The sequence below is a fragment of the Sphaeramia orbicularis genome, chromosome 11 (genome assembly GCF_902148855.1).
Source record: "Sphaeramia orbicularis chromosome 11, fSphaOr1.1, whole genome shotgun sequence".
NCBI classification, from domain to species: domain Eukaryota; kingdom Metazoa; phylum Chordata; class Actinopteri; order Kurtiformes; family Apogonidae; genus Sphaeramia; species Sphaeramia orbicularis.
Window position 1 is genome coordinate 43,597,301 of NC_043967.1, and position 11,868 is coordinate 43,609,168.

Below are 11,868 nucleotides of genomic sequence, written 5' to 3' on the forward strand. Positions count from 1 at the left end.
CGATATTTGGTATTTTTAATAATGTTTCGGAACATATTTTCTCACTTTTTGTCTCGGGACAAGTATAATTTACACAAGTGCATGTGTTTGTATTTAGTGTATGGATTATTTGGAATTTTATGGGTGGGACAGAAAATGTCCCCCAACTCTGGAATGTCCCAATAACTGTGGCTCAAAGCTGGTTGAGAATGACCACCAGGTTTCATCAGACAGTGTTGACATCAGAGGTGATGTGGAAGCGGCGGTGACAGCACAGCAGTAACTGATGGACTTTACTCCTCCAGACGACTCGGCTGCATATATAAACTCATGTGACCTGTCCACAGCTCACTCACAGTATCCAGCTGCTCACAGAGGAATCCTCCAAGGCCTCACAAGTGAGTCTCCTCTGCAGGGTGAGAGATCAACCAGGGAAAAAATAACAGAAGGTGTAAATGTACATGTACTCTGTTTTCAGGTGTCAGTCATGAAGGTCCTCATGGTTCTCGTCCTCGCTGTTTTCATTGGTAAGAAACTTTCAAATATGACAAATCACTTCAAAGTGGAAAAGAAGTAAAAAAAAAAAAAAAAAATACAGATTAATGGAAAAGATGTGATACATTTTTGGTTTTCTCAGCAGGATGTAATGCCCACATTGTGAGGCCAAACCAACCAAGCCACCAGGTCGACATGATGAAGGAGGCATTCTGGGACTACGTTGCCAAGGCAACCATGACGGCCGATAGCTCCCTGCAACAGATCAGACAGTCTGAGCTGGGAAAGGAAGTGAAGTAAGAGAAGTTGGAGTTTTTCCCACTTTCTTTCTTTCTTTCCTTCTTTCTCTCTTTCTTTCTTTCTTTCTTTCTTTCTTTCTTTCTTTCTTTCTTTCTTTCTTTCTTTCTTTCTTTCTTTCTTTCTTTCTTTCTTTCTTTCCTCCAACCTGTAATTTCAGACTCTGCACCTACACATATGCATTGTGATTTTTCTTCTTTAGTTGTTCTTTCTATTTACATACATTTTGACTAAAGAAAGAAAAACATACGTTATGTAAATGTTAAATCAAAAGTGAATTTGGTTAGATCATCAGGTTATAAATTAGGATGGCAGAGGTTCCAGAAGGTTTGTTCGTTTATTTACTCTACATTCCACATTATATATAATATTACGCAAAAGTCATAGGCCAACATCAGGTTTGTTGGTTTAATAAAGTAATCCTTTTTTCAGACATAATGACATTTATTGCATTTATTTTGACCTATTCTAATGGACTTGAGGCAGTTTGTGTCCCTCAACAACCTTAAAAAACTGCATATTTACAAACTCACTGTACATCTTCTGCATTTAACACAAATTAAAATGACTTTAAATGAAAATGATTACAATCAAAAGAAGAACAGAGGAAAATAACCCATTTCACCACACTTTACTAAATACAGACTGACAACTGATGTGATGAGGCATATTTTTAAAGTAAATGTCGTCCTGTCTATGCAGTTCCCTCATCTCTCAGAGCACCGAGGCCATCAGTAAGTTCTCAGAGACTTGGCGGACTCAGGTGGCTCCTCTGACTCAGGACCTCATGGATCGTTTTACCCAGGAGTCCGAGCAGCTGAAGACCCGTCTGCAGAACGACCTGACCACTCTGAGCTCCAGCGTGCAGCCCTACGCCGAGGAACTCATGACCAAGATCCAGCAACAGGTGGAGGAGATGAAGAAAGAAGTGACCCCCTATGCCGAGTCCATGGACCCCGAGGCCCTGAAGACCATCCTGATGCAGAAGAGCCAGGAGCTGAAGACGCAGATGGATCTGAAAATGAGCGAGCTGCAGGCCCAGATGGTCCCCTACACCGAGGAGATGAAGCAGAAGATGGACCAGAGTCTGGAGGAGTTTCAGAGGAGCATGATCCCCCTGGCCATGAATTTTGAGACCCAGTTCAACCAGAAGAGCCAGGAGATCCAGCAGAGTCTGGCTCCTTATGGAGAGGAGCTGAGGGCCAAGCTGGACTCTGATGCCCAAAACCTGAAGCAGCAGCTGGACACTCTGTGGAAGTCCTTCTCCAAGATGATCCAGTAAACAGACATTTACTTTTCCATGTTTTTATTTTGCAGCTGTGAACTCTGCTGGATTGAAGCAGCAGTCAAGGGCTAGATAAAAAGTGCAATACCTCATTTTTTTTTTATGTTTTTGTGTTTGCAACCCTCTGAACAGTATCAGTGTTTTGTCTTCAGTGTAACTGTTTACAATTTTAAAGTGTTTTAAAACAATAATAAATAGCTTTACCCTTGAAAACTATTGTTGTTATGATTATTTTCACTACATTGAACTTTTCCTAAGTGATTTATCAGTATTTATTATATTATCTTCTACATTTTGGTCTCAGATTAAATTCAAAGGTTATAATATCACAGTAGAGAAAACTGAAAAATATATCATTGACTTAAAATAATCACAAGTGTCTACAACTACTGTCCTTTGTCAAATTACATGGGTTTTATTGGTGAGTCAATGTTGCAGAAGATGACAGTATTTCCATGTTCACTACAGACCCAGATGCTTTCACAGTCTTTTATTCTTTTCTCTGTCCAGATGAACCCATTTAGCTTCTACAATATTCATATATTTTCTGAAATGCATGACCACACGCACACATTTCACAGGCTTTGTAGTGATATATGTACAGTATTATACAGCAAATATGCAAACACTATTAAAAACAAACATGCATTGAGACACCTGAGGAAAGGGCATATTTTAAAAATAAAAGCATGTTTGCTAAGTTCATGCCCTGAAATGGTTGATCCAGACTTTCAAAATAAAAGTCTCAAATAGAAAAGATACAATTGGAGCAGTGTTATCGAGTCATTTAACTTTTCAATATGGTCACAACATACAGTATGCCTGTATCCTAGTATAATAGTTTTCAAGATGCAACAAAAGCTGAGATATTTCAGGACCACAAAGACTTTCAAAATTAGAGCCCTAGTATCAATCAAAAGTTAAGAGAAGGTCTGTGGAGCCAGTTAATATTTTCAAAAGAAATGCATGTATACATATCTTTTTTCATTTAGTCATTTTGTCTTGACACTTTCTTTAATTTTACTTCTTTAAACTCCTTGATCATCAAGAACTTTATTTTTTCACTGGCAACTTTTATGACTTTATCTCTTTCTTTGACCCTGAAAGTTGTTTCTAAGTCATTCTCGTCCTCAACTATACTTTAGCAGTAGTCTTCAACACCATGACTCACTACTCCCTCTAGTGGTCGCATACATTCACAGTAACAGCTCAGGGCTATGAATAAGTTCAGTTCACATTTATGCACTGACAGCTTTAACCTCCTAAGACCCAGGAAGTGTCAGCAAAGTACAAGCTTTTTTGTTTTTATTAGATAAGGGCCTATATTGGAAACATCATGATGCAACAGTTTTTTCAGATGCAGTCTTTAAAATTTTTATGGAATGTCCTTTGTGGTGGACAGTTTTCTTTTCTTTTCTTTTTTTTGTATAAAGTTGTGAAACTCTTGTCCACAAATGTGGACAGTAGGTCTTGGGGGTTAATATAATGTCAGAACTCTTTCTTCTAAATACTCCAATTCTACTTTATAGTCATTTTTGTATATTTTAAAATACAAATGCATGGCTGTGTAACATACACATAAATGCAATAGTAAAATTAATAGAAAACATCATATACAACAGTGCAACATTGATACAGTGTCTACTGTTATTTAGCTAATGCCTAGATACTTTTACTTAAGTGTGGCTTCAGCAGTGTTGAGTCAAGTTAATACAATCTCTAGAGCTCTGTTTTCTTTGTCATTTTTTGGAAGGAGTCCCATCTTATATGTGTTTAAAAGTAGGCAGCAGCTGATAAAACAGACCATGAGCCAGATTAAAGTAGACAGTCATATAAAACCAGACTGACTTTTGGCCTTTTGATGATGATGTGCTATCAACATGTCTACAAATGATTTTTTTAGAAGAGTCGTTTTGAACTTTGGAATAAAATGTAAAACTCACCAAAACTGTAAATGATTGTTTGACAGAGAAGCCCTCATATATATGTCTTTAATTAACAATCCACACTAAAAACACAGTGATGGGACATCTTTTAATGTTTGTAATTACTGACGTGTGTGTGTACTTTCATTCTGCGACGTGGAGCCCAAAAGACACTCAATAAAAGGTGACAACAGTACAGTTCATGCAGAGGACTTCGATCAGAGGTCAGCAATCCTCCTGACATTTATTGATCACATCATTGTCACATAATCTGTATAAATACAGAGTTATCAGCCGAGTCAGTCTCACAGACTCACAACCCAGGACCGCCTCAGGTGAGTTTTCATCAGATCTTCACCATATTGGACTTTTATTAAATCTTCTGTTTTCTTTACTGATATTTTTATGTTTGATTTTGTGTCTTAGATTGTAATTTAACCACATTTGGTTTGTAACACTCCTGAGTATTTAACTTGGGAATGATTTCAACCTTTAATTTCCAGGTTTTCATCTCTTCGGATCATCATGCGGGTCGTTGCAGTAATCCTTGCGCTGGCAGTCCTGTCAGGTGAGTTCATCCTTAACTTCATGCTTTGATAAAAAGGCTTATTATGGCGTTCTTTTTAGATGAAGTTACATTTTTGAGCACAATTTGTTTTCTCCACAGGCTGCCATGCCAGAAGTTTGCCAGAGGTCGACTGGGAAGACACTGTCGAAAAGTTTCAGGAGTATTTCACAGATGTGACCTTGAGAGCCGATGAGATGATGAAGGACATCAGAGCCTCTCAGATCAGCAGAGAACTGGAGTGAGTTCATACAGTCATATTTATTTACAATACTGTGCATAAGTCTCAGGCTAAGTTTCAGTGTCTGTATCAAGATACAACTGGAATATACAGAATTTATTCAGAAGAAAAATATGAATACTGTAGAACAGGGGTGTCAACTCATTTTAGTTCAGGGGCCACATTAAGCCAAATTTGATCTGAAGTGGGCTGGACCAGCGAAATAATAACATAATAATATATAAATAATGTCAACTCCAAATTTTCCTTTATGTTTTAGAGTGAAAAAAGTAAAATTACGTGATGAAAATGTTTACATCTGCCATTTATCTTTTAAAACAATGTGAATAATATGAACAAACTGAAATCTCTAAGAAAAATAAGTGCCATTTTAACAATATTATGTCACAGTTTATCATGTACCCATGTAAATTACAACTTACAGATCACAGTGGATCCACAATTACACAAAACATTTAATAACAGGCAGAATATTGGTAAACTTGCACTTCAGACATTTCAAAATGTTTATATTTGTCCAGGTTTTTCATGTTTTTGTGAAATGGTTGTTTGTTTTAGTGTAAATACAGTAAAATGACATGAAAATGTTACATTTACTAGGAGAAAAATGTTGAGTTGTGAGTATTTATAGGTTATTATGATAGTATTTTACTGATCCGACCCACTTGAGATTAAATTGGTCAGTATATGGAACCTGAACTAAAATGTTTAATATCTTCTGTGTAATTTTTACATTTCACAAATTCATCCCAGGGGCCAGACTGGACCCGTTGGCAGGCCAGATTTGGCCGCATGTTTGAGACCTCTGATGTAGAAGCTATATTAGATCATTTAAGCAGAGTATAAATAAGACAGTCCAAGTCTAAAGGATATAAAGGAAATGTGATATAATATACCTTAAGGTACCAAGTAAGTTAAGCATGTAATACATGTAAATGAAGGTCACACTTAGCACTGATTTGTGTTTTTTTTTTTTCTCTTTTTGTTTTTGATAGCGAGGACATATATTTCTCTGCTAATTTCTTGCTATATAATGTGTGTTTATCTTAACACAACTGCATAAACAGATGGTGTCCTGGGTGTGAAACAACAGTCAGTTCAGTCGTCTGAGAGTGAGGAGGTGAATCAGCATGTTTCAGTGAAGTGAGACATGTAGAGAGGTGCCGACAGAGGCCTGTGGTGGTTTATCAGTGTTAATAGTTTGTACTCTTTAGACCCATGTAACAGTTTAACACAGCATCACTAAATGAAAAAAATGCCCTTTCAAGCCAAAATATTTAGAGCTACAAAAAGTAGTATATTATTTGATTAAATTTCATCATCAATTGTTACTATTATTATTACTTTTAGCACTGTTTTGTACTGGTAAATTTGGGATCTGATATATTTTTTGTCGCTCAATTTGTGTCTATATTTATTTTATGTACCTCAGCAACTTTAAAAAAGAGGTTTATCTATCAGTGTGTTTTGCAAGGGTATAAATGAATGAATACATTTTGTAGTGAACATAGAAACATTGTCATATTCTGTAACATTAATTCACCAATAAAACCTACAGTCGCGGAAAAAAAAATAACAGACCACCCCTTGTTTTCTTCAATTTCTTGTTCATTTTAATGCCTGGTACAACTAAATGTACATTTGTTTGGACAAATATAATGAAAACAACAAAAACAGCTCATAATAGTTTAATTTCAGAGCTGATATCTATCCATTTTCCATGGTTTTCTTGATAATAACCAAAACCACTTCAGTTCTTACATCAATATCTATGGCACTGTACTGACAAAAACAGTGCTTTTAGGCATTCTATGTTTTCTTTTCTGTCTGTTTTAGTCACATGATTCCCACAGGAGTTAATACTTGATTGTATAACCATTGTTTTTGATGGCTTTTGATGGTCTAATAATTTTTTCTGCAACTGTAAGCAGTTTGACAAATTATAGTGATTATAGGGGATTGCTTTCATGTTCAGTTAATGATATGTTTTGCTGAAAAAGTCACTATTTCTACAGTTTTCTCTGTTTTGGTAAAAATAACTTTTGAATTTACTTTGAGCTTTAATGAACATGATGATCAGTAAATCAAACGTAGGGGAAAAAATGCCTGTTTTTCACTGAGAAATGTAAAATGCAGAGGATAAAATTATAATAAATGGTGATACATCACATATGAAAGGTTAAATGTAGAGAAAAATGTATTTGGAAACAAAGCAAATGAGTCTGTCTTGAGTCATGGTGAGAATATTTGTGTCCTTATTTGGTCTGTTCACAGTCTTGACCCTCTTTGGATATGAAATAAATCCTCAAACGGTTGTGTTTTGTCTTCATCAGAACCCTGATCCTCGACAGTATGTCTGAGCTGAACATGTACACTGACGACCTGCAGACCAAACTGGCTCCTTACACTAATGAGGCTGCACAGAATTTTGGAAGGGACATGCAGAAACTGAGCGACAAACTCCGCAATCACATGACCGACGCCAAGGAGCAACTGGATAAGTACGTGGTGGAGCTGCAGACCATGATGGAGCAGAACGCAGATGACGTCAGAACCAGGGTCCACTCCTACACCCGCAAGATGAAGAAACGCCTCAACAAGGACACAGAGGAGATCAAAAGGTGAGAAAAACTGGACCGGAGCTGAAGGCAGATTCACAGGAGGCTGATGGGAAACTCTGTCCAGTAAGCAGTTCATCAAGGAAATTACAGAGACTGAATGTATTTTTAATTAGTTTTATTAGAATCTCCAGGGCTTTCATCAGAAAATAAAGGAGTTTCATTTAAGGAAGAGAAATAATTTAATGTTTTCAGCAGTTTTTATCTGTTTTTAACGCAACAACAGCTTTAAACATTATATTTCTTTTACTTTTTACAAAACAAATGATAACTGAGGTAAAACTTATTGCTATTCATTAGCGATTACAAATATTTTGAAAACATCAAGACTTAAGGAATAGTTTGCTTGTTGTTCGTTTTACACGTAACAGTAGTTTTTGAAGTCAGATTCTGATGAGTTTGAATCTTTTTTTCAACTATTTAAACTAATTACTGCAGATTTATGTGTTTTATATTCAATTACATCATTAGTGCATTAGTTTATGGATCAATTTACCATTTTCTGGATGTAAACAAGTACTTTAATCTGAGGACATATATCTGTTTTATTTGAGTTTTACATTTTTAGCACCTTTTCTACTTCTACTGTACTTACCACATATTAAAAGATGTTTATATCTATTTTTTTAACTTGATGGATTGTATGACTAATTATTGATAGAAGCTTGAAAATCTGCTATATTTAGTTGCTTTCAATTATTTTGTACATTTTTCTTTTCATAAAAATCACGACTATAAAAAAAGCACAGCAACAAAAGTAGATTTTTGTTGAATTTATAAAATATAGTATATTTAGCTGGTAATATTATTGACTTAAATTTACATGACAAATGTTTTGAATGCAGAACTTTTACGTGCTGCGAAATATTTTCAGTCATAAAACTGTCGACATTGATTTATAAGAAGCCAAGATAAATTTTATGTACAGATGTAATAAACAGGCCATAAAATATTGGACTGAAGGCCCATAAAATAAGCACAAACTAAGTTTTGAGACTTTTACAAATTACTCTTTTATGAAGTTGTTCTATAAGTATGTATACAAGAAATATTCACAGAAATTATTCTAAAATATAGCTGTAAATGAGCATCCAATGGAAACAATAAACCAGCAAAATGTAAAATACCTTGTCAGTCCTCTACCATCAGAAATATAAATGTCACTTATTTTGTAGTTTTCAATATTAGTGCAAAATTTGATCATATACCAGTATTGATCTTAAATGTGATTTACTTCTTATTATTCTGTTGGCATTTGTTTTGGCAATTTTTAATATCTTAACTCATACGATTTTTGCTTCCTGATCTGTAACAAAGTGTATGGATTTGCCATATTTTTTTGCAACAGCATTAGTGTTATTAATTCAAAGCTCAGGCAGGGACAGGGTCTATAAATTAGCTTTGACTACAAGTCCTATATATGCGGAATCAGCTGAATTTTTTTTTTTACAGCACTGACCAATAATCTGAGGCAACTGTTTAGGTTTCTTGTTTTAGCAAAGTTATAATGAACACGCATATGTTATTCTCAGTATTTACAGGAAAAACCTACAGCATAGAAACAGTGGTGTCAGAAAAAAACAGCTTCTACAGACAGAAATGATGTCTTTAACTCTTTTGTTTAGACAATATGAGATTTACAGCATTAATTTATACCAGGTTTAATTCTGCATATGTCACTATTTCTTATACTTTTGACTGCTTTACTTTATGGGAACACAGGTCAGACTAAATACAGACTTTAGCTTATAGAGCCATTTATTTCAAATGAACTTCTGTGCTTTTAATATTGTGTGTATGTTTTCTGTATTTTCTTGTTTTATTTGAAGAAAATTGCCTGAAAAATGAATTTGTATGTTCATTTCCACCCTACAAAAACAAAAAGCTGAAGGTGGCCTCAGACTTTTGCACAGTTCCAAATATGGCAATGCCCCTTATGTATTGTCCCTGTCAAATATATGTATGTAAATCGGCTAAAATTTGCTTAGAGGTCTTATTTATGTCTTTGTGCATAAGATATCAATATAAGTGAATCCCCAAAGAAACTTTGTGTTGATAAATGCAAGTTATGCAAATTTACAGGATTTCAGTTCTGTTGCAACTTGTTGATGGTCATATGAACTATGTTTTCAGCTCAAAAATGTCTAATTTCATCACAATTAATGCTATATTTTCATGTCACAAATGGCCAAGTTATATTTGAACTGAATTTACCTGAAAAACAAATATTCTATTCTTTTAGATTCCCCAATTTTTCTTACACGATTCTATCCTACATATCACATGTTTTATTTTTACAGGTTCAATCTAGAGTATGGTGCTGATCCATCCTGCTTATGTTACGTCAATACATACATTAAGAATGTCACACATCACTTTTTAAATCAACAGTTTTCTAATAATAAGCATTTTTATAAAGAAATAACAATTCTATATTGTTATTTACTCTTTAGTATGATGATAAACTATACAATAAATAATTCTGATCCTAGTTTTTGCACAGGGATCATTAGTGTAAACAGTGACATGGCTGCTGAGCATCAGTATGATGGGATCTGTAACAACCATGTCACATCCGTCCACTGCCACATTTTGTGTTTTTGTGTCAGCTGTTATTGTTTTAGATCCACAATACTAACATTTATGAATAAGAGGAGAATTAGCAATAGTAAGTCTATAAGTTTATTACTAATAAAGTACTGGTACTGACCAGAGCATCATGGGTAATGTCACGTCTGTCCACCAGTAAAAGTTTTCACATACACATGCTATTCAAAATCCAATATTTCTGAAAATACAGCTTCCACTGTCAAATAATATCAGTAGTCTGTGCACAAATGTATTAGCATTATTTCAACACAGTTCTATGCATTTCTTACAACGTTTTTTTTTTTTTTTTTTTTTTTTTTTTGACAAAAATGGCCACTCATTTGACCCCCTAAGTAAATTTTAGCCGAAATGTTAAATAATAACAATTGAAGCTACTTAAACTCATCCTCATACATAGATGGACAAAAGTAAAATGTAAATTAATCAGTGTCAAGTGGAAATCCTCATGTCCAAGTAAACATTGTGCTTTCTTTAAACGTTCTTTTCCAGGCATGTATCTGAGTACATGGAGGAGCTCCAGACGCGCACCTCAAGCAACATGGAGGACGTGAGGACACGCATCGACCCTTATTTCTCTCAGGTCCGTGACAACGCCCAGGCCAAGATGACCACCCTGAATGATCTGCTGAAGTCTCAGATAGATGACATGAAGGTCAAGATTCAGACCACAGCAGAAGACCTGAAGGAACGTATGGAGCAGACCACTGAAAACCTGCGCTCCGCACTGGACGAGAAGATGGAGGAGGTCCGCAACTGGTTTAGGCCTTTTGTCTCCATGTTTGATGAATACATGTAAACTCTGGACTGTCAGTTCACCCATCACCTCCTGTTTAACATCTGCTTCTGTAAATGAGTTTGAAACGGTTCATCAATAAACAGTCTCACCTATGAAAAGGGGGAGTTGTGCTTATTTTCAGTTTTTAATTAAAACTATTGTCTTTTATATGTGCAAAATGCTTTTCTATGGATGAAACAAAGAGAATAAAGGCCTGACTCTAATAGAAACCTCATGCAAACAAAGGCCTGGTACCCCTCCAGATGAGCCAGTATTTGCCCAGACCCCTCTCATTAAAGGACGCATTCTAATACAAACTGGTTCGTACTCACTGTTTAAAATTAACAAACACTGTGCTAGTTTATGCACCCACTGTCATAACCCAGAAACCACTGAGCATGTTCTGATCCACTGTAGTAAATATGAGCATGAAAGGGGTGATTTAACTGCTTGGTTTCGAGACTAGAGGCAAAATGTTATGTTGGCAAACCTTCTAGGTCACAGGTGTCAAACATGTGGCACGGGGCCCAAAACCAGCCCGCCAAAGGGTCCAGTCCAGCCCCTGGGATGAATTTGTGAAATGCAAAAATTACACAGAGGATTTTAAGGATGTTAAAATCATTTTAGGTCAATTCAATCTAAAGTGGGTCAGACCAGTAAAATACTGTCATAATAATCTGTAAATAATGAAAACCACATAATTTCTTCTTTATTTTAGTATAAGAAAAGCAAAATTACACAAAAATGTTTACATTTATAGACTAGCCTTTTAAAAAAATTGGAAAAACCTGAAATAATAGAAGTATGTGGAACTGTGCCAATGTTCTGCCTGTTACTAAATGTTTTGGGTATTTGTAGATCCACTGTGATCTGTAAGTTCTGATGCACATGTGTAAATGATAAACTAAGGCATAATATTGTTAAAATTGCACTTCATTCTTTCTTTCTTTCTTTTTTTCTTTCTTTTTTTTTTTTTTTTTTACATTTTTTTATTTGGATAGTTTGTAAATGTAAATATGCTCATAATTTAATGTTTTTATTGTAATCAAACAAAGACAAAAACTTACAGTCATTATTT

General features: G+C 35.1%; 2 protein-coding genes across 2 annotated transcripts; both read left to right on the plus strand.

The window, feature by feature from the left end:
- Positions 1 to 466: 466 nt before the first annotated feature.
- On the plus strand, positions 467 to 2,053 carry LOC115428525 (apolipoprotein A-IV-like). The gene is made up of 3 exons (XM_030147622.1): positions 467 to 506; positions 617 to 770; positions 1,474 to 2,053. The coding sequence occupies exons 1-3, from the start codon at positions 467 to 469 to the stop codon at positions 2,051 to 2,053; spliced, it is 774 nt and encodes a 257-aa protein (XP_030003482.1).
- A 2,453-nt stretch (positions 2,054 to 4,506) lies between these two features.
- apoea (apolipoprotein Ea) lies at positions 4,507 to 10,894 on the plus strand. Its single transcript, XM_030147621.1, has 4 exons — positions 4,507 to 4,549; positions 4,649 to 4,787; positions 7,121 to 7,408; positions 10,505 to 10,894. Exons 1-4 carry the CDS (start codon positions 4,507 to 4,509, stop codon positions 10,809 to 10,811), a joined length of 777 nt encoding a protein of 258 aa, XP_030003481.1. The 3' UTR covers positions 10,812 to 10,894.
- The last annotated feature ends 974 nt before the right edge of the window (positions 10,895 to 11,868 follow it).